The sequence below is a fragment of the Eleutherodactylus coqui genome, chromosome 1 (genome assembly GCF_035609145.1).
Source record: "Eleutherodactylus coqui strain aEleCoq1 chromosome 1, aEleCoq1.hap1, whole genome shotgun sequence".
Taxonomy (NCBI): Eukaryota; Metazoa; Chordata; class Amphibia; order Anura; family Eleutherodactylidae; genus Eleutherodactylus; species Eleutherodactylus coqui.
In genome coordinates, this window is record NC_089837.1 from 481,052,904 (window position 1) to 481,077,400 (window position 24,497).

Below are 24,497 nucleotides of genomic sequence, written 5' to 3' on the forward strand. Positions count from 1 at the left end.
AAAAAAAAAGACTGTGTGTGGCCCCATAATGGTGGTAAGGTTGTATCACAGATAACACTTTTCCATGTGTTTTTTGCAAAATGCGCCAAGGCCAGATGGTAGCTTGCCATCATAAGTGCCAAGAGTGCTTCTTTGTGGCTTTTTTCTTCATTTTTGGTAAGTGTTTCCCATAGACATATCTGTGTGAAAAAAATGGCAACGAAAAGAGGTTGTAAAAACACAAGAATTCATGATGTTTCTTACAAGCAAGAAAAAAACACTGCAAAAAAACTGTGAAGGAATCTTCAGGGCCCTTTCAAACGGGCGGCATATTTCCAGCGCGGCAAAGCGGAATTTGCCCTGTGGAATTCTGCATAAAAAACCCGAGAGTAAAGCGCTTAAATAGAGGGCCGTGATTTTGTCAGGTTTTGTGGATGTGCAAATCACGCCTGCAAAACATGAGATGTAAGACCATTGATTTAAATAGTTTCGCTTTGACCAGCATGATTCTCGTGCGATATTACTATGCATGAGAAAAGATACGTCTTGCCCTATCTTTCATGCACGTGTTTTTTTAGCGCACTTTGCACTGGTTCATGTACAAATACGCTCTGTAGCGACGATGTTTAAGCTCTTAACTGGGATTTTGGAGTGGAATTGCAGGCTGATTTAAGCCATCTTTATACCGCTGTGAAGATTTTGGTGTGGAATTTACCGCAACTTGCAGTAAGAAATGTGGAAAACTTCCCCCATGTAAGAAGGGCTCTTAGTGTACCTTCACAAGGGTTGGAATCGCTGCTGGCTTTCCACAATGAAATACCCGCAGCCAGGGGTGTAGCTAAAGGCTTATGGGTCCGGGTGCAAAAGTTTATCTTGGGGCCCCCGAACTTCTCTTAACCCTTTAACACAGAGAGGAGAGGCCTTATGGGCCCCCAAACAGCATCTCCTGCATCCCCTATAGTTACCGCAGTGCCCACAGCAATTCTGCATCTAAATGTTGCGGAGGGGGCTTCATTTTTAATTGCACAAGAACTGCGGAATTCAATCCTTGTATTTAACCCTTTCCAATCCACTGTCTGACGTCTGAAGACATTATGATTTAAGGCTGTACAGCTCCGATATTGGAAGACATCCGTCGGGGTTCTCTTACTGTATATTGCCAGCCTCTCTGCTCTCGGAGACTATCCAACGTGTCACGTCATGCAGTACTGGCTTTAGCCAGCATATGGCGCCGTTGTATAACAGCAGAAAAAGAGTAAGCCCCCTAGGAAAACCAGGATACAAATTGGATTGGAAAGGGTTAAAGGGCTGAATTCCACCGCATAAATAGACAGACTGTTGATATTCACAGCGGTTTTTAATAACATTGAGGATTCGTCACAGGAAATTTTCGCACCATGTTAAGGAGATTTTTTAAATCCCTTCCTCGTGGCTTGTACTGTAAATGCAGTGTAAGGGCGCCCACCCACTGGCGATTTTTTTTTCTTTGCGTTTTGCGTTTTTCCTGCAGAGCCATTAGAATTGAATGTACTCCTGTCCACTGGCGTTTTGCGTTGCGTTGCGTTTTTTAACATAGGAACTGTCAGTTGCATATGTGTCCTTATTTTTCTCCTAATGCACCCATGAAAGTCAATGGAAATTAATGGAAAAGCCGCGAAAACGCGGCGAAAACGCGGCAAAAACGCCACGAAAAACGCGGCGTTTTTCACGCACGAAAATCGGAAACGCCAGTGGGTGGGCGCCCTGAATGTAGCCTTAAAGCTGGATTCACACAAACGCATCTACGCAGCGTATTATGCTTGAAAAACTTGCACACGCAATATGCAGTGACTAGGACCCATTGATTTCAATTGGTCCGTTCACATAAGTGTATTTTGCGTGTGTATTTTCTTCAGTTTTCTTGTGTATTTGCGAAGAGTAAGAGCATTTATTGAACTAATTACACTAATGAATGGGGGCATGGCTGCGCGTGCAAAAAGTACAGTGAAACATGCATGTCCACACACATATACGCAACACGCATTGCAAAAGCACGCATCACGGCCGCATAACGGGACTAAAACATGTTCACGTATTTAAGCCCTAAGGGCGGCTTTACACGGACGCGTGTGCTTTTGCGTGCAACTCAGTGCAATGTATTTGCACTATGAACGAGTCTTTTTCGCATGCGTATCAGCACATTTTACTGTACTTTTTGCGCACATGGGGATGTACATTTACGTCCAGCAGACGAATATATCCCTATTTAAATGACTATTTAGCATAATAAACTCCAGATGTGTTTTGTTTTCATGGAATTGCGCAGCATTATGAGCATCTGTGCACGCACTGCGCGCACATCTGCTCGCCTCCCATGTGTTTCTATGGGGACCTTTGAAACGCGAATAAGCCCAAAAATAGAACTGGTCCAATTTTTTATGCATATGAGAGAAAAATGTGCGCCAAAAAAGGAACTGAGAAATAAACCATAGAAATGAATGGCTTCGTTTCGGCCCGTTATGCGGTCCTGAGGTGTACAATTTGGGGCGGTTCTGGAGGACAGACGTGTATCCAGCAGACTGAAGTATAAGACAAGGTGCACATTTGTGTAAAAAAAAGTTTGTGTTTCATCCGCAAAAAACTACTGTTTTGTCATACATGTGCAGTTGCATGTGACCTCCATATTTGGCTCATATGCGGTCTGCCTGTCAATTTTTTCCTTCCGTCTGCCATCAGCATTTCACATCTACAAAGGAAACAAAACTGTAACAAGACCAATTCTTTTTTCTGTATCTTTAAAAAAAATACGGACTGCACACAGACTGCACACGGATGGCATCGGAGCGCTGTCCGTTTTTGTTTCTATCCCCATTGACTTTAATGGGCGAGTCTCATCCTTAAAACGGATCAGAATAGTGCATGTGATAGAAAGTTCTACGCAAACAATGTCTGCATGAAAAGAAATGCTAGTGATTGTTGCTACATATAGGTCCATATACTGTCCGTGTGTAATGTGCTTTTTTACAGACTACACATAGACTAAAAAACACTACTGTGTCGGAGGCCTAAGTCCTTCCTTCAGATGTCCCATTCCTTTTTGAAGCCACATTTGGCTTTGGCTCCAAAGACTAACAAAATCTGCTTGTGTGATTGCAGCCGCAATGGGCTTTACAATTTCAGAACAATTATACATATCTTTTCATGTGCCAAGTTATCAAATACTGAAGTTACTTTCACGTCTTCAGTCTATGACATCATAGGGATAGATAGATAGATAGATAGATAGATAGATAGATAGATAGATAGATAGATAGATAGATAGATAGATAGATAGATAAATAGATATGAGATAGATAGATAAATAGATATGAGATAGATAGATAGATAGAAAGAAAGATAGATAGATAGGAGATAGATAGATAGATAGATAGATAGATAGATAGATAGATAGATAGATAGATAGATAGATATGAGATAGATAGATAGATAGATAGATAGATAGATAGATAGATAGATAGATAGATATGAGATAGATAGATAGATATGAGATAGATAGATAGATATGAGATAGATAGATAGATAGATAGATATGAGATAGATAGATAGATATGAGATAGATAGATAGATAGATAGATAGATATGAGATAGATAGATAGATATGAGATAGATAGATAGATATGAGATAGATAGATAGATAGATAGATAGATAGATAGATATGAGATAGATAGATAGATAGATAGATAGATAGATAGATAGATAGATAGATAGATAGATAGATATGAGATAGATAGATAGATAGGAGATAGATAGGAGATAGATAGATTGATATGAGATAGATAGATAGATAGATTGATTGATATTAGTGATGAGCGTGCATACTTGCTAAGGGCAATTGCTCGAGCGAGCATTGCCCTTAGCGAGTACCTGCCCGCTCGAGAGAAAAGGTTCGGCTGCCGGCGGCGGGCAGGGAGCGGCGGAGGAGAGCGGGGAGGAACGGAGGGGAGATCTCTCTCTCCCTCTCTCCCCCTCGCTCCCCCCTGCTCACTGCCGCAACTCACCTGTCACCCGCGCCGGCAGCCGAACCTTTTCTCTCGAGCGGGCAGGTACTCGCTAAGGGCAATGCTCGCTCGAGCAATTGCCCTTAGCGACTATGCTCGTTCATCTCTAATTGATATATATGAGATAGATAGTTGTATTGATTGATATATAAGATAGATAGATAAATTGATTAGTATATATGAGATAGATGGAGAGATAGATATATTAGACAGAGTTCCTATGATGTCATAGAACAACATGGAGGGCTACCTGGGCAGGAAATATTGGTGTGATCAAATATAACAATAAAAATCTATGAGCAGGTGAAACAAATTGATGTGTGAGAGACAGAGAGAGAATTACAAATATTTATGTACAATTTCCATATCCATTACCATATTAAAATATCTATGTGTCTGTACAGTATATGTGTGTATCTATATAACTATCCATCTATAAAAATGATTTTCTATTGGGCAATGAATGAAGGGCCTCTGACCTTTTGCATGCAGCCCTGGAAGTCACATCTGTCCTGAGAAGGCTTTTTAATTGATTAATTGCTGATTGGGCTGCAATGAGATGGAGTTTATGATCTTTTGCTGCACCCCTAGGTGATTCCTGCTGGATTTGTCAGCTCTTAATCAATCTCTACAGGGAAAGAGAGACAGGGAGACACAGGGAAAGTACTTAATTGCTCTGGGATGATACCAGCTCAGCATATAAAACACATTCTTAAACAATGCTGCAGATTTGCTGCTTGCAGTTCTGTTTCCCAATAACCAGGTGATGAAATAAAGAACAAAAGCAGGGATGGAATACAGACTGGGGCTGAGCAGTCTGAAGCCACTGATGATAAGTGCAGGATGTGGGTTCCCTTGTAAGATAATATAAAGCAAACAGCCCCACCTCCTCTGTGCCCTGAAAGGTACCCTGTCTATGCCAATCTGCTTTTTTCTCATGTAAATGAGGAGAGAGCTGGTTTGCAGAGGATGGGATGGGATCAGACACTGAGCCTGCAGGCAGCTCAGCTCTCAGCTTCTCCTCCTCCTTCTCATGGCACCAGAGGTCGCTCTTATTTTCTTAAAGACAGTTCACACATCTTTGCCTTCACAGACCTCCCTTATCACTTGCATCTGAGCAGAGTTTCACAGGAGCCAGGAGGTGATGCACACATCATGCCCATATGAACTGGCATGAAGATAGATGCCTTGGAGCAATACATCTGCAATCTAGGCTACAGAAAAAGACCCTTCAGGACAGGAAAAAGTTTTTGCTTCTTCAAATCTGTCTAGGAACCCATTGAACTCTAGGATAAGTTACACAGGAGGCAGCAGGACTTGTTAGACTGGCAACAGGTGGGACTCTCTAACCCACAGGGAGCATCATAGTGCAGCTGGCACTGGAGATTGGGTTTTCTCTCTGGTTTGTCTGTAAGAAGTTTTCACCATTACTTCCAAAAGTGAAGAAGACTTCCTAGCCCTGGCAGCGTCCAGGCTAAGCCGCAGGAAGAGGGTCATTGGTGCAGCCATAGGAGTGGCAATGGTTCTTATTCTTCTCATAGCCATCCCTTTACTGGTCAGTAGCTCTAAGACCAGCAGCCACTATGAGATGCTGGGCAGCTGCAGGATGGTATGTGACCCCTACACCCCCCAGACACATGGGGCATCCTCTGCAGAGTCCAGCCAGGAGTATGGGCTCATCTCCCCTCCACCGCACCTGCAGGGGAGCAAACTGGAGCAAGGGGCAAAGAAGGGCAAATCAGGACTCCGAGGATTACCAGGACCTCTTGGACCACCTGGTCCTAAAGGACCTCCGGGGGAGCCAGGACGACCGGGACCACCTGGCCCTCCGGGACCCGGACCAGGGGGATATGTCTCATCTTATTACAGCCCAAAGATCGCCTTCTATGCGGGGCTGAGGAAGCCACACGAGGGCTATGAAGTTTTGCGCTTTGACGACGTTGTCACCAATGTGGGGAACTACTATGAGCCCTCCACCGGCAAGTTCACTTGCCCCCTGCCTGGCATCTACTTCTTCGCCTACCACGTGCTGATGAGAGGGGGTGATGGCACTAGCATGTGGGCAGATCTGATGAAAAACACACAGGTAAGAGGCAAACTTGCAATACTTTCAGCCAGAAGTGTATATATACTGCAAATACATATACATGCATTTAACCCACTTACTGTATATATGCCATGCACGCCACTGGCACCAGCATATGGGCAGATCTGATGAAAAACTCACAGGTAAGAGGAAAACTTGCAATATTTCTAGCCAGCAGTGTATATATACCATATATACGTATACATGCATTTATGCATTTAACCCACTTAAATATGCCTTACACCTCATTATATATGCCATGAACTTCACTGGCACCAGCATATGGGCAAGTCTCATAAAGAACTCACAGGTGAGAGGCAAACTACAATGCTTGCAGATAGATAGATAGATAGATAGATAGATAGATAGATAGATAGATAGATAGATAGACACACTCTACTGGCACCAGCATACGGGCAGGTCTGATGAAAAACTCACAGAGTGCGATACTTCTAGCCAGCTGTGTATATATTCTGCAAACATCCACATGCATTTAACCCCTGCCATACACACCATTAGCTGGCTTCTGATTCCAACACTGCTAAAAAGTGCCAGGCAAGTGTTTATTCACCAACCTGTTCAACTATCACAGATACCGGCTCTGCCAGGTCTGTAGCATATGCCTGATCAGATAATAACGTCATCCCCTGCCCTATATAGTGGCAATATTCCTAGATATAGCCTGAATAATATTATTAATAATCTAGTAATAACCATTACTGTAGTAGAGAGAAATGTGAGGCTGATGCATTAATTCAGTGCTTCATTCTCTTAGTAAGGTATGGGGATAAGCATGTGTGATGTGTAGAAATGGGGAATAATTAAGCGCTGTGTAATGTATGGTCAACAGGTGGATGATGAGAATATTCTTAGTCCTTAGAGAACTCTGTCTTAGATTTATTCAGAAACTTGAATTATCTCAAATATCTATTTATTTAGTATCTTTTTATTATCTATCTGTTTTTTTCTATCTATTTAGCTATACCTTACATATCATCCATTTATTTTTTTCGCGATCTCTCCATATATACTGTAAAATAAAGAATTAGAGACCCTAGTCATAATATGTAGATGATAACCACTTCTTATGCCATAAAGCATGTGAGTTCGTATGTTCCAATTCATGCCTTTATTTTTCCAATGACTTCTTCTCTGTTGTGTTGTGCATTATACATAAAGTATAAAGGAGTTGATCCCTATATTCCTGCTCTTTATGGATTATGTCACTTGTCTCCACAGCAGAGATTTCTGCATTCCCAATTATATCACAACAGGAGAGTTTGTAAATGGGTCATTTACATCAATTGCCTCTAAATCCTGCAACCCAGTGTATATAGAGAATATATATTCCCTGCATATAGGTCCTTGGGGAATATGGGATTAATGTCCCTCATGGACCTTTTTGTAAGCAGTCAGCCGTTTATATTCGTTTCACTAGGACATAACTCACTATATTGTTACCCATAGGATAACAATCTGTCATGGGGGTAAATGTTACTCCCTGCTGCTCACACATTAGTACATTACTATACATCAAAATTATACAAACACTTAGTAGATGGGAAGCACTGACACAAAAGTAACACTGGGATGTCCCTTTGCTTACAATGTAACGAAAAATGTTATTATTTGTTCTAGTGTGATATGTCCAAATCACGAGGACCATGGATACAATGAATCCAATTTAGTAACCTCCCCAATTTCTTCTCTTCTCCCGAAGCTGCACCAAAGGGCATAATGTGTAGCATGCGACTATTTGATTAGCAGTTTATAAAAGTTTATTATTTATATAGTATACTTTGAAGACCTGTAGAACAGATGTTAGATAAAATGTATTATTTCAGAATATCTATCTATCTATTTGTTATCTCTCTATCTTTTATCTATGTTATCTATCTATCCATCTATCTATGTAATCTATCTATCTATCTATCTATCTATCTATCTATCTATCTATCTATCTATCTATCCATCCATCTCCCTTATTCCCTGCATTTACATACCAATTAGATGCCATAGTATTGATATTGGTGTCCCCTATGTATTATTAACGTCTCTTCCTTGTGACATGTGCGCTATGTTGCTCTTGTGATGCCAGGGATGAGCTGTGTGACATTAGGGAGGGGGCACCAGCTGCTGCCTGTCCCCTGGTGCTCATTAAGTTGCATACTTTACTCCTGTTATTTGTTTAAGCTTTATGTCTTCTACATTGACGTTGTCTTTGCTGCTCCTCACAGCATACGCTTTTCTGGTAAAAGTGCCCTCTGCCCCTGAATTGTGCCAGCATCACCTTCATGTCTCTAGTAACATCCCCAGGCAGGAAAGGAGCCTTTATTGAAGTGACAACGAGGTTGGGTGTGTGGACAATGAATGACATGTTGTGTAGCACAGGAGCATCAACAAGGATTACAGAGAAATGTTTGTCCTGCAGTTGGAGCTGGTGAATATTTTATAGGAAGCTCAGACAGTGATGTATATTATGCTTCCCCCCTTATATAGCCTTCAGAACCAGAGTCTCCATCATTATTCTATGAGAGCTAACGTTTTAAAGACCTTGGATCCATTGGGAGCCATTCAGTTTTAACAGTTTTCATTTTGCTGGTGGTATTCTGAATGCCATCTACAGGTGTGGCATTGTGCATTGAATTTTAGATAGATAGGGAGATAGATAGGGAGATAGATAGATAGATAGATAGATAGATAGATAGATAAGGAGTTACATAGATAGATAGATAGATAGATAGATAAGCAGTTACATAGAGTTACATAGATGGATGGATAGATAGATAGATAGATAGATAGATAGATAGATAAGCAGTTACATAGAGTTACATAGATGGATGGATGGATAGATAGATAGATAGATAGATAGATAGATAGATAGATAGATAGATAGATAGATAGATAGATATTAGATGTCATTCAGTTTTAACATTTTTAATTTTTCTGGTAGTATCCTAAATGTCATTTACAGATGTGGCATTGTGCATTGAATTTGAAAAGATAGATAGATAGATAGATAGATAGACAGATAGATAGATATGAGATAGATAAATAGATAGATAGATAGATAGGAGATAGATAGATAGATAGATAGATAGATAGATAGATAAGATCTTAGTTGTATTAGCTGTAAAATTTGAATGCCAACTTTAAAGGGTAGTTTCTCCACTGTTAGGTATCACAGCAGGTGAACATAAATGAATAACATAAAACCATGACATGATGAAAGATCCTGGCTGAAAATGACCCAGCAGTGAGAGGGTTAATGGTGCTTCAGCCTGAGAGGTCAGCTCAGCAGGTGGAGGACTGGGAAGCTCAAGCGTGGGGATCATTTATCAAGGAGCATAGGGGTTACCCATGACAAAAGAAGGACAATCCACTTGATTTTCATGTCTGCATTCCCAGCTCCAGTCAGAATGCCTATAACAAAGCAGCTCCACTAATTGAGACAGTCCATACTGTAACAGTCATGTATGTGCTGCTGTGCAGGAATTTTTGGGATTCCAGAGTCAATAGGGAAAAAAACACTGAAATATGAACACTGTTATTAGGATGAAAGGTGAGCGAAAAGATGCCATTGGTATATAACAGGCTGACTAATTCAACGTAGAACATTCTAAGTTGATGATCTGATCTAATGTATATTTGGAATATACGGAATCCTTCTAAAATTTACAATTTTACTGATATATTTTTTTTTAAGAAATGAAGAAAAATACAATATGTGTCTTAAATAAATACAAGTATACATAGTGACTGTTGAAGAAAAATAACAGGGACTGAGGCAGGCAAGGATTCATTCACTTTCTGAGCAATGCAAGGTATCATGTAACAATCTACATAATCACAGCAGAATGGTAATATTTTATTTTTAATAAATTATTATTATTATCATTTGTATTTTCATCCCCACCCAAGACAGGCAGAATTCTCAAAACTGTCTTAAATCAGCTGTAATTGGCCTTATGCGTTATAGAGTTCAGTAACAGGAGGCAATGAGATAAAAATCCTGTCTTATTGTACACAAGGTTACTTATAAATATGTAAATCATTTAGCTTCAATTTCACAAATACAAATCTTTACAGATATGCAAATTCTACACAAAGGATTCACCTAGTGGTGGCTAGGATCACTTGTCTAAAGCCAGGCGTATCACCAAACGAGAGGGACATGGGAACACAATACAAATACTACAGCCATATCACCATAAATAGATCTGTCTCATATTTCTGTTTAGATACAATGTATCACTATACTTGGCTGATGGTTTAAAAATGTAAATATGAAGTAAAAGATAAATGGGGAGAGAGATAGATAGATAGTTAGATATGAGATAGAAACATAGATAGATATGAGATAGATATAGGATAGATATGAGATAGATAGATAGATAGATATAGAATAGATAAATAGATAGATATAGATAGATAGTTAGATAGATATGAGATAGATAGATAGATAGATATGAGATAGAAACATAGATAGATATGAGATAGATAGATAGATATAGAATAGATAAATAGATAGATATAGATAGATATGAGATAGATAGATAGCTGTGAGATAGATACATATATAGATAGCTGTGAGATAGATAGATATGAGATAGATAGATAGATAGATAGATAGATAGATAGATATGAGATAGATAGATATAGGATAGATAAATAGATAGATATAGGTAGATATGAGATAGCTAGATATAAGATAGATAGATATGAGATAGATAGATATAGAATAGATAAATAGATAGATATAGGTAGATATGAGATAGATAGATATAAGATAGATAGATAGATAGATATGAGATAGATGGATAGATAGATAGATAGATAGATAGATAGATAGATAGATAGATAGATAGAGGTAGATATGAGATATATAGATATAGGATAGATAGATATGAGATAGATATAGAATAGATAAATAGATAGATAGATAGATAGATATGAGATAGATGGATAGATAGAGGTAGATATGAGATAGATAGATAGATATGAGATAGATAGATATAGAATAGATAAATAGATAGATATAGGTAGATATGAGATAGATAGATATAAGAGAGATAGATAGATAGAATATAAGAAGTCTACACACCCTTGTTAAACCCCCATGTTTTTGTCATATTAGAAAAAAACTGACAAAGATGAATCATTTCAGATATCTTTTCACCTTCAATGTGAACCATTATCTATACAATTCCATTGAAAAATAAATTGAAATATCTTTCACATGGGCGACAGCGATATCGCCACAAAAAAATCACAGCAATTTTGCATCAGTGTTCAGTGTGATATCGCTGTATTTTCTCATGTCGATATCGCAATTTTGTAGTGCTCTTTTGCCAGGATTTTCAAGGGTTTAAAATATAAGCCCTACCCTGAAAATAGGCCCTAGCTGCTTAAAAAAATAATAATACATCATCTAAGAGGCGCTGTCCGGCTCTGCCTCAGGTCTCCTCTGCATCTCTGACACTTGTTTGAAGTCCTCCGGCAGAGTTTTCTGGTCAGATCTTTAAAAAAAAAACGCCTCCAGGAAGTGCTGCCTCTGATTGGTTCTCGAACACCATGGCTCAGCTAATCAGAGCCAGTGCTTAGATTAATCATTCACAGCCATTCCATTAAGTAGGATTTCCTACTGTAAAAGTTGCATCGCACCGCACAACATTTTTGTGGGACGCAATGCAACACCATTGGTCTGTAGGGAAATATGGGCTAGAAAACCACACAAATTGCAGCAATATTCAGCAATCGGCAATTTTTTTTCTCGCAATGTAGCAGCTTACAAAGCATTGCTAATGTGAAGGAACCCGTTGGAAAGCATGGGCTTCACATATATGCAATTTGTAGCGCTGTCGCAACACGGGAGAATTGCGCGAGTTTGTCACCCATGTAAAACCGTCCTAAAACGAATTAGGTCAACCCACAGATTTTCAATGGGATTCAGGTCTGAGCTCTGGCTGGGCCATTCCAAAAACGTGATATTCTTCCTGCAAAGCCATTTTTTTGTTGATTTTGGGGGTATGCTTTTGGTCCTTGATGTGCTGAAAGGTGAAATTCATCTTCCGCTTTGGAGCAGAGGCCTGAAGGTTTTGTGCCAAAACAGACACATATAAGAGACGGAACTGAGCTCTGTTACACCGTATGAGAGGAATGTTACACTCAGACTGGGAAGTCAGAAGTTTCCTAATTTTAGGACTAGATGACACCCTACTATATGGCCCAAAACACCAGTCTTATAGACCCTGCAACTCATTGTGCCCAATTGCTGACAAAAGTTGATCAGCTGATTATCCTCTGTCTGGATAGGGTATAACTTGATCTTACTGAAATACCAATTTAAGCTTCAATTTCGCCCCTTGATTACCAAAATGGAAGCCTTTTATTGACATGCCGTGATTTGCTTTCCGCGGCGGAAATTCTGCGTGAAATCCCGCCGCGGAATTTCTGCCCGTCTGCAGGAGGCAATAGATAGATAGATATGATATAGATAGATAAAAGACAGATGGATAGCTAGATATGAGATAGATGGACGGATAGATAGATAGATAGATAGATAGATAGATAGATAGATAGGAGATAGATAGATAGATGATAGATAGATGATAGATAGATAGATAGATAGATAGATATGAGTTAGATAGATAGATAGATAGATAGATAGATATGAGATAGACGGATAGATAGATATGTGATAGATAGATATGAGATAGATGGACGGATAGATAGATATGAGATAGATAGATAAATAGATAGATATGAGATAGATGGACGGATAGATAGATATGAGATAGATAGATAAATAGATAGATATGAGATAGATGGACGGATAGATAGATAGATAGATAGATAGATATGAGATAGATGGACAGATAGATAGATATGAGATAGATAGATGGATAGATATGAGATAGATGGATGGATAGATAGATAGATAGATAGATAGATAGATAGATAGATAGATATGAGATAGATAGATGGATAGATATGAGATAGATAGATGGATGGATAGATAGATGGATAGATATGAGATAGATGGATGGATGGATAGATAGATAGATAGATAGATAGATAGATAGATAGATAGATAGATAGATAGATATGAGATAGATAGATAGATAGATAGATAGATAGATGGATAGATATGAGATAGATAGATGGATGGATAGATAGATAGATGGATAGATATGAGATAGATGGATGGATAGATAGATAGATTGATAGATATGAGATAGATGGACGGATAGATAGATATGAGATAGATAGATAGATAGATAGAAATGAGATATATATGAGATAGATAGATGATAGATAGATAGATAGATAAATAGATAGATAGAATATAAAAACTCTGCACACCCCTGTCAAAATGCCATGTTTTTGTCATGTTAAAAAAAACCTGGCAAAGATGAGTAGTTTCATATTTTTTTCCACGTTCGGGCCTCTTTCACACGAGCGTGAAAATCATCACGAAGTTACAAGCACAAAAAATTGCGGCTAACTAAGTGAAAAAAATAGTGTAAATGGGCAATTTCCCATAATCAAGCCATGAGCTTAATTATTAGCGTTAAATCGTCCATTTACACGCTCTGGAGCTGCGTGTTGCAGGAAGAAATGTCTGCTGTTCGGAATTCCCTCAATCTGGAAAAATCCTCCTAATGACTTCTAAACTACAGACTCCTGTCTTCTTTTCCGAGCGTTGGACGCAGCTAAACTCCCTCCCCCCTCACTTTTTTCCAGCTCCCATAGGAGTCTATGGATACCCCAGAACATGGCGCACCAAAGATAGGGCAGGTCCTTTCTTTTCTCGCAGCAAGGAATTTCAGTTGCAGGATTAAAATTCTTTCATCTGAACATTTCCATAGGAATCTATTGGTTCTAATAGTCGCGATTTTTACGCTTGTAACTTAGCCACGCGAACACGTGGTTGCATAAATATGCATGCCCTAGAACTAATACTTTGTTGACGTTCCCTATGACTTTATGACAGCATTCAGTGTCTCTGGGTAGGTGTCTATCAGCATGGCACATCTTGACTTGGCAATCTTTGCCCACTCCTCCTTTCAAAAGCACTTCAAAACTGTCATATTGCGAGGGCATCTCATGTATAGCGCCCTCTTCAAGTGAACCCACAGATTTTCAATGGGACTTAGGTCTGGGCACTGCCTGGCCATTCCAAAATTGGTATAATGCTGCCTCTACCATCTTCACTGTGAGTATGGTGATCTTTTGGTAAGGCGCAGTGTTGGCTTTGTACCTTTTGGCATTATGTCCAAAAAATGCAACCTTGGTCTCATCAGACCATAAGTTCTCCCACAGACTTTTGACAGACTTGATGTAGGTTTTTTTTCTTTATGAGAAAAGGCTTCTATTTTGCCCCCCTCATCCCCCCCAGCCCAGACATATAAATAATATGGGAGATGGTTGCACTATACAACCAGTACCTGCCCTAAATTCCTGCAGCTCCTTTAGGCCCAATGTTCACGGCATGCGAATGTGTGTTTTCATCTCCCATAGAGATGAATGGAGCCACATCTGTGCGGGATCCGTGATAAAATGGAGAATGCTGCGATTTTAGATCCCCGCTGGGCATCCGCAAAGCACCAAAATCTGCAGGGTTTAATTCAGTTGCGGATACCACATTGTTTCCTATGGGCGGCTCGAACTGCAAATCCCCCACTCGGGAGATCCACGCGGATTTAATAAATCAAATCCACACGTGGATATTGAGCCTTAATGTTGCTGTTGGCCTCTTGGCAGATCCTGAACCAATTTTCTTCTGGTCTTTTCATCAATTTCTGAGGAGCCTCCAGTTCTGTTGTGCCAGATTTAATCCACTTCTTGATGACGTCTTCACTGTGGTCCATGGTACATGTAACGCCTTGGAAATGTTTTGTTCCCCTTCACCTGAATGATACCTTCCAATGGTCAGATCCCTTTGATGTGCTGTAAGCTCAACTAAGAAAATGTGAGGAAAATCCTCCTAGAAGAGCTGGACTTTATATGGGGTAAATGAGAACCACTTTAAATATCAGTTATGTACTGACAACTATTTAACATGAGGTTAAATGTGATTGGCTAATTCTGAACACAACCACATCCCCAAATATAAGAGGGTGTTCACACTTATGCAACCGCAGTATTTTAATTTTGTGATTTTTATTTTTCTACCCTAAAATGATTTCAGTTTGTTTTTCAATTGAATTGTACAGATAACGGGTGACATTGAGGCCTCCTTCACACAAGCGTGAAATGCACGCCGTATTACCCGTGCTAAAAAAATCGCTGTCCGGGAATTGCCCTGTAGCAGGGAGAGAGAGGGGGCTGGGCTACAAAGAGAGGGCTGGGCTAGAGGGGCTTTCCAAGGGATTTCTCCATAGCAAAGAGAGAGGGTGGAGCAAGAGGACAGTTCCATCTTCCCCCGGCCTCTTTCCCCGCTCTCAGGAAAGCCCTATAGCCACGCCCCCCTTTTTCTCCCTGCTACAGGGGAATCACCCCATATTGGGGAGAGAAAGAGAGAGGAAGGAAAGCCCCAGGGGAACCCCCATCTCTGCGGGGCTTCCCTTCATTTCAGCGGGGCCCCCTCTCCGCCTCCTCTCCGCCCCTCTGCACTATTTGTAATGGGAAGAGGCGGGGGCGGGGCTAAGTTCCGATAATTAGCCCCGCCCCCGCCCCACCTCTCCCCATTGCAAAAAGTGCAGAGGGGCGCAGAGGAGGCAGAGAGGGGGGCGGGAGCTCAGTTCCTACACTTGGCTCTTCCATCCTCCCCCCCCCCCTGCACACGAGGACAACGTATATCGGCTCGGCGTGAAAACCGAGCCGATATACATTCGTGTGACTTCACCCTTAGCCTCAATTTTTTTGCGTGGCTAACTTTGGCGTAAATTTCACGCTTATGTGAATGAGCCCTGAAGGTAGAAATAAATCTGAATGATTCATCTTTGTCAGATTTTTTAACATGACAAAAACGTGGCATTTAAACAGGGATGTACCAAGCGTGAGACTAGAAGGAACTTAACGTACACCTCTTGTACAGTTAAATTAGAAGATGACTTGTTTGGAGACTCACTTTAGAAGAAACAGCATGAAGAATAAAACAATAACCGGCTGTTATTAATGATAATTGCTGCAGCTAGTTGTCAAAAAGAATGGAGTGCAATTAACTGAAGTCATTTCCGTGTTTATCACATCATCAGACTGATCGTGTCTATTTAGTGTTTCTCATAATGGTCATGGGATTTGGTAATCTTAGGAGTGGTGAACACTACTCCCCTATGAGGGACCTACCGATCAGTGATCCTCAGTACACAACCGTCCGCATTACATCATAGCATCTCGGAGAGTAACAGTTTGGTTTAGGGGACTTTTGTATCTTAGAAGGATTCTGTTCCAATCAGCATGAGATCGTTATGACAGCTTAACTGCATCAGGATGAAGACATTTACATAAGCAGAAGGTTGATCTTGATGGACTTGTGACTTTTCAGTCTTTGCAGCCATGTAGAGGGGACGGTATACTGTTTCGTGTGATTTGTATTCCTCTTCTTCTGATATCAAGAGAATCATAAGATCTGTGACATTTTTCAAAATGAAAGGGAAATGTTAAAATGAGGGGGATGAAATCTGCATTGTAAAAAATATTCTTTAGACAACAAGCACGACAGGCGGTGCGCACGGAAATAGGGACCACCCTGTAATCAGGGCGGCTGCAAATACAGTTTAGACTAAATACACATCTACGCTAGGGATTCCATTTTTCTGCTCCTTTATGGGAACAGGAAAACAGAATCTCCCAGATGAGCGGATCGGTCTCAGAATGGAACCAAACTGTGCTGAATGGACCCCATTGACTATAATGGGGTCTGTTCGGTTCCTGCAGCTGTCTGGAATGTTTACCGGACGATGAAGTCCTGCATGCACGACCTGTTTGTTCAGCATTTCACGCCGGATCTGTGCGGCAGGCTCTGAATGGAGCCTCCAATGCAGATATGAATACAGCCTGAGGCCTCATTCACATGGACGATTTTCTGCAGCTAACTTACATGCGTCAAAAATCGTAACTATTAGAACCAATGGTTTCCTATGGAAATGATCAGACGAACGATTTGTAGCCAAAAAATTGCACCAAAAAAGATAGGACATCAGTGACTGAATTCAGTGACTGAAATTCCCTGCTGTGTGAAAAAATAGGTCTTGACCTATCTTTTGACAGAAAATCGCAGAAGCCTTCATAGACTCCTATGGGAGACTATGCAAGCCGGCCTGCAAAGGGAGATGAAGGGATTCTCCAGCAGCAGGGATGGAGTTAATACCCTGCAAAGGAGATGGAGGGATTCCCCAGCAGCAGGGATGCAGTGGATCCCCCACAGGGGAGATAAAGGGATTCCCCAGCAGCAGGGATGCAGGGGATCCCACACAGGGGAGATGGAGGGATTCCCCAGCAGCAGGGATGGAGAGGAACCCCTTCATCTTCGCTAAGATGAAGGGAGTCCCTGGCAATGAAGGAAAGTCCCGCGGGGCTTCCTTTCATCTCTCTCTTCTCCCGATGCAGCAGCACTTTTGTTTAGATGCCGATCGAGTGAATGGGCGATTTGAATGTTAAAGGGGTTGTCTCACGAAAGCAAGTGGGTCTATGCACTTCTGTATGGCCATATTAATGCACTTTGTAATATACATCGTGCATTAAATATGAGCCATACAGAAGTTATTCACTTACCTGCTCCGTTGCTGGCGTCCCCGTTGCCATGGTTCCGTCTAACTTCGGTGTCTTCTTGCTTTTTTAGACGCGCTTGCGCAGATGGATCTTCTCCCTTCGGCTGGTCTTGGAAGCATCGGCGTTTTGGCTCCGCCCCCTTGTACGCGTCATCGCGTAGCTCCGCCCCGTCACGTGCCGATTCTAGCCAATCAGGAGGCTGGAACCGGCACACATCATGGGGCGGAGCTACGCGATGACGCGTACAAGGGGGCGGAGCCAAAACGCCGATGCTTCCAAGACCAGCCGAAGGGAGAAGATCCATCTGCGCAAGCGCGTCTAAAAAAGCAAGAAGACACCGAAGTTAGACGGAACCATGGCAACGGGGACGCTAGCAACGGAGCAGGTAAGTGAATAACTTCTGTATGGCTCATATTTAATGCACGATGTATATTACAAAGTGCATTAATATGGCCATACAGAAGTGCATAGACCCACTTGCTTTCGTGAGACAACCCCTTTAATTAAGCTGGGGACTTGGTCATGGAAAATCATCCATTCACACGATTTTCTGCAGTACTAGCTGTGATTTTTGTTGCGTGGCTAATATCTGCGTGATTTTGACTCCCATGTGAACGAGCTCTTGGCATACATGGATTATTGAGTGTGGCCATGGTGGATGATTAGTAAAGTGTGATATGCATCATGGATACTTAGCTTTTTCATTTGTCATGGTGTATTACGACAGTCTATATGGAAATGTGCTTCTCAGTGCAACCAACTTCACAGCTGCAGATGAGGTGATTACAGTATATACAATAAAAAATAATGCTCGGATGATAGGTTTGGCAGGACAGTCAGCATGTTGCCACAGTTGTAACATTTCAGTGTGGCACCTATTTGCACAAGCAAAAATTGGCTTGCATCCACAATATGCTAACTTTTTGTATACACATTAGTTTGGCATCTTTCAGTTCAGAAGTCCCATTAAACTGGCCTGTTTTGTGGGAAATTACTGAATATTCCTGCAATGGATAGAAAAAACAGTATGGCCCTTCGACGTCGGTGCTGGGGCCAACATGCAGACATCAATAATGGAGCCTACACAACCTTACATTATGAGTGAAGCCATTAGTGCCAGCATGGATGTTGGAATTTAAAGGGAATGTGTCAGCTACTTTGAGTCCTGTAAGCAAAACATATGGGCTTAAAGTACCTGGCATTCTGAGTCCAGGGTCCAGTAAGTTTTATACTTACCTTCTCCACCGTCCGCTTGGTGTCAGCTGTCAAACCCACCGCTGAACCCTTTGAGCGGAATACATGGCGCTCGCATATGTAGTCCGCAGAGTGAATTGTGGTAGGTTTGAGAGCTGATAGTGGGTGGAGCGGCAGGGAAGGTAAGTATAAAGCCACCCTCATACAGGCGCTTTTTACCGCAATTAGTGCAGCAATTTTAACACTGCGCTAATCGCGGTACATCGCTCCCATAGTTTTCAATGGGACCGTTCACACAACCGCCCAAATTCTCTGTTCCCAGCGATAGTTCGGGTGATAATCGCCCCATATAAAGGTACCTTCACATACTGCCATTTTCATCAGCATCACAGCAGAAATGAATGTTTTAACCCTTTGCAATCCAATTGTGAATTCAGGGTTTCCTAGGGGGCTTTCTCTTTCTGCCATTATACAATGGTGCCATCTGCTGGCTAGAACCAGTACTGCGGTATGGGACATGCTGGAGAGGCCCCTGACTACAGAGCGGCCAGTAATATACAGTAAGAATACCCTGACGGACGTTTTCCGACATGGGAGTTGTACAGCTTTCAATTAGAATGTCTTTAGACGTCAGACAGTGGATTGGAAAGGGTTAAACAAACAATATCATTAATGCGTGACTCTAATTGGGTTTAACCCCCTATTTTTCATTTTTGTTTATCCTGCTCACTTTCAAAAAATCCTAACTCACTTTCTTATCTATCAAGTAGGTGTCTGAGGACTTGTTTTTTGCGGGAGGAGTTGTATGTTTCAGGGGTATTATTTAATGTACCATATGACGTACTGAAAGTGGAGTGAAATAGAGAAAAAAGTGCAATTTCACCATCTTTGGCTGCGTCTTGTTTCTATGGCGTACACACTGCAGCAAAAATGACGTGATAACTTTATTCTATGGGTCAGTACAATTACTATCATACCAAATATATACAGTATATATTTTTTTGCTGTACTACTTTTAAAATATACAATGTCTTTGGGAAAAAAATTAAATTATTATCTGCCGCCATTTTAAATATGGCAAAAGCGTTTTTGTTTTTTTTAACTTTTATTACCTTTTATTTTTTTATTAATTAATAAAACTTTTTTACACTGATTTTTTATTTATTTTTTATTCCCCATAGCGGGCATGAACCTTCGATAGTTTGATCGTCTCTATAGTATGATGTAATACCATAGTATTACTTTATACCTAGAGATGAGCGAGCATACTCGATAAGGACAAATACTCGAGCGAGTATTGCCCTTTTCGAGTACCTGCCCGCTTGTGAGAAAAGATTGGGGGGGCCGTCGCGGGTGAGCGGTGTGTTGCGGGAGTGAGCAGGAGAGGGGGGGGGGGGGGGGGAAGAGAGATCTTCCCCCTGCTCTCCCCCGCCACCCCCTGCCGGCACCCGAATCTTTTCTTACGAGCAGACAGGTACTCGAAAAGGACAATACTCGCTCGAGTATTTGTTCTTAGCGAGTATGCTCGCTCATCTCTATTTATACCGCAGTCAGACAGGCAATCTATCAAGCCACAGGCATGACTTGATAGGCAATCTGCAATGGTAACCCTGGGGGCTTTCATAAGGCCCTGGACAACCCCACGGTACCCGCTGATCTCATGAAGCTGCTGTAAAGCACATCTCTAATTGCTGTTAACTGCAGGTCGGGTCAGATTGCCGTCCCCATAGTCATGTATAGAAAACAAAATAAAAAAATCTGAAAATAAAAGCAGATGAGAAAAATAGAAAATGTTTCTCTATATGGTTTTAATTAGTATAAAAAACAGTGATACATTCCCTTTAAGTAGCCCAGTAGCATGAATTGTGTAAGTTAACCCATTTAGAGGCAGTTCACTAAACATACACTTCCATTAAGTTAGTTCTGGTAGGTATCTGGCTGCTACTACACTAATGGTAAAAAAAAACACATGAATTTCTCTACATCATGAGAGTAATACCAAACCATGAGTCTTATTATATTCTAGTATTATCACAAGTATTCTTCATGTCTTACTAGGTACTTTTATGTTATTTCATGTCTGTACTCCCGTACTCTATTACCCACTTCAGTTTACCTACCTAGAATAATAGTTGGCAGCTCTTCATTTGGTTTTCACTTAGTTTTGAGTTTTTACTAAGACTCCCTTTAGATGAGCCAGTTTTCATTTGCAGATGGAATGAGCGAGTGATGTCACCGCTAGCTCGTTCGCTCTCGTGCAGCCTGTTTAGACTGGCAGATTCATTGTTGACTTGTTCAAAAGCCAACTTTTGAGCGATAATCTTTGTGTCTAAATGTGCCCATCTTTTAGTTTTCTGCCTAACGACGGTTTTCAGTTCTGCTTGAAAACTCTTGCTCAGCAGAACAGCTGATAAGCAGGACCGCATGCTGTGCTCTGCCAGCAGAGATCTGATAACAGCTGATAACATTGTTACAGCTTTCTCAGTTCTCACCCTTGCCAGCAGAACAGCTGATTAGCAGGACCACATGCTGTGTCTGCTGTCCATGAATTCTCCATGGGGAGCCTGCAGCTGAACAATACAGATAATTACAGAGCTCAGACCTCCTGCTGAGTTCTGTAACAGCTTGCAGAAGCTCGTTTGCATGCAAATGAAGGTGATAAAGTACTAATAGCAATTAGTGCCTATTAGTACTTTTATGCAAAACGATCGCTGATCTTTCCATTTCTTGCAAGATATCTGTGTGTGTAAATGAACCTTAACTTTAAAATTAATATGTCAAAATCTGAGGCGCTGAATGCATCTATACCTCCCACGTAGGTTGCTAGTTTGCCACAGCGTTTCCCATTTAAAAGGAGGAACTCTAGCATTAAGTATTTGGGCACACATATACCCATAGATATATCGTCAATATATTCTCTAAACTATTTTCTATTACTGGAACATACTATTAAGGATTTAAACAATTATGAGAAAAAATTCTTGTCCTGGTTTGGCCGTATTAATGTTCTCAAAAAGGATGTTGTCTCACGCTTCCTATTTTGTTTCAGACGCTTCCCATTACCCCTCCAGGGGGGGGGGGGTTCAGACAACTATAAGCAGCATTTGCTTGATTTGTATGGGGGAGGGAACCATAGTAAGATAGGTTTTAGAACATTAACAAGACCTAGAGGGTATGGAGAAGCTGGGCTACCTGACCTTAGGATGTATCCTTTGGCTTCAGTGGTAATGCGCTTGTTTGACATTTCCACAGGGGGGCCAAACAATGGGTGAGTTAAGAAGAGGATTTGTTGAAAACAACAGGGGGGGGGGGGGGGTTGCCATGGTTGGCACAGACACCAAGGCCTAATACTATAGAGCGCTCACCTTTTGCGGAAGACTGCCCGAAAATGTGGGATAAATCAGCGTTAAGTTACGGACTGTCCAATAAGAGGGGACCATTAACTCCATTATATGGTAACCCAGATTTTCCGCCTGCTATGGAGGCTTCCAACTTCCTATGTTGGTTAATGACAGATTAGACAACATTAAAGGGTACAGGATTTTGAGAAATGATGTGGTCCCATTATATGAGGGACTGAGGGCAGCACAACCAGAAAAATCCTTATCATTGTTCTTGTACACGCAATTGGCACATTTCCTGAAATCCAATTACACAATTTTCTCAACTCCACCCACTCCCTTTGAAAAACCATTTACTGAGGGTTCGCTCCCACTTTGATGCCTGTCAAAAAGTTACCAAGAAATTATGGGGAATACCCTTAATTGAAGCAGTGGGAACATGATCTTGGATGTTCGATTGAACCCGGAGATTGAGAGAGGGCCTTCCTACTGGCCCACAAACTGTCCATGGCCTGTAGAGAACAAGAAAGCAATTACAAAAGAATAACTAGGTGGTACAGATGTCCAGCTATGTAGCACCGCATTTTCCCTGCGGTCTCTTTGGATTGCTGGGGATGTGGCGGAGAAATAGGAACCATGCTACATATTTGGTGGAAATGTCCTAGTATTGTGCTTTTTTGGGGTATGGCGGGATCCAATTACGAAAAGTTCAATTACTCCCTCCCCACAGATAGTGCTCCTGCCTATGCTACCTGGTTCAGTGTCAGCTATCAGAAAAAAACCTGCTAAATTTCTTTTTAACAGCCGCACACTCAGTTATACCTAGATATTGGGTCCCGACAACAGTGGAGTGGATACAGGAGGTTAACGAGCTGATGGCTATGAAGGAGTTGGTGGCAATGGAGAGGGATAGTCGGGAGAAGTTTATATCTATTTAGAGTCCCTGGTTACACTTCCAGAAATCTCCGGAATGTAGGAGACTGATTGAAAACTTGCAGACAACAGTATAGGAATGATCGTTCTAATTCTTTTTATAGTCTAATGAGAAATAATAACTTTACAGGGTTACACATATTTTTTCTTCAATATTTCAGCATACTATATGTTTTTCCTTTCCCACTGATGTCTGCATGGTGTGTGGATGAGGGTTCCCTCTCCCCCCTTCTTTTTTTTTAATCATTATTATGTCTTCCTTCCCATCTTAGAACAATTTAGTTTTGGTAGTTGTACTAAGAGCTATGATTCACAGGAAAGCTTAAAAATAGAGCGTAGATATACGCAGCTTTTGGGTTATTTGTTAAGGTCCATTTAGACACCGATTATCGCTCACAATTCGCTCAAAAGCTGTCTTTTGAGCGATAATCGTTGTGCGTAACTGTACTGACATCCTGCAGTTTTCGTTACCCCGTCACTAATCGGTGTCTTTCAGCGTGCTTATCAGGGGTTCAATGAAAACAAAGATCTGGTACCGTGTTAGCCAGTAGAGCAAAATGTGATTGTTCTCAGCAAGAGAAACAACGTAATCTTGTAGATATGATACCTTTTAATGGCTAACAAAAATACATGATGTAATAATAGCGAGCTTGCGAACCAACGCAGGGTTCTTCTTCAGGCTTATGGATTGGATCTGAAGAGGCATGCATATTTATACATACTTATAACATACATACTTATGACAAGGCACAGATATGGATGGGATTGGCTCGCACTTAAAAGGAATTCAGCAACAGCAAAGAAACTTTTTTTGTCTAGGCACTGATAGCGGAGTGAAAGTTTTATGGTCCCTAAATTACTGTTGGAGGGGGGGAGCAAACCATTGGCCTACTTCCGCTACATTGATGACATCATGATCATCTGGACCCACACCAAACAAGAATTAATAAAATTCCATGAAAGATTCAATGCATTCCACCCCACCATAAAACTGACATTAAGCTACTCGCATACAGAAATCAACTTTTTAGACACCACTATAAAGATTTCAAACAACTCAATACATCCCTATACCGAAAACCGATTGATCGGCCCACATACCTCAGATGGGACAGTTCCATCCTAAACACATCAAAAAGTCCATTGTCTACAGCCAGGCCATCAGGTATACCCAGATCTGCTCCAACCCAACAGACAGAGAGGCACAT

The 24,497-nt window shown here is 41.1% G+C and overlaps 1 protein-coding gene across 1 annotated transcript in view; it reads left to right on the plus strand.

The window, feature by feature from the left end:
* Nucleotides 1–5,158: 5,158 nt before the first annotated feature.
* The window catches only part of C1QL4 (complement C1q like 4), an 80,791-nt gene continuing 61,452 nt past the window's right edge, over nucleotides 5,159–24,497 (plus strand). Inside the window, exon 1 of the mRNA XM_066594059.1 lies at nucleotides 5,159–6,103. Within this exon, the coding sequence (XP_066450156.1) occupies nucleotides 5,537–6,103 (567 nt within the window). The 5' untranslated portion in view covers nucleotides 5,159–5,536. The remainder of the gene's footprint in view (nucleotides 6,104–24,497) is intronic.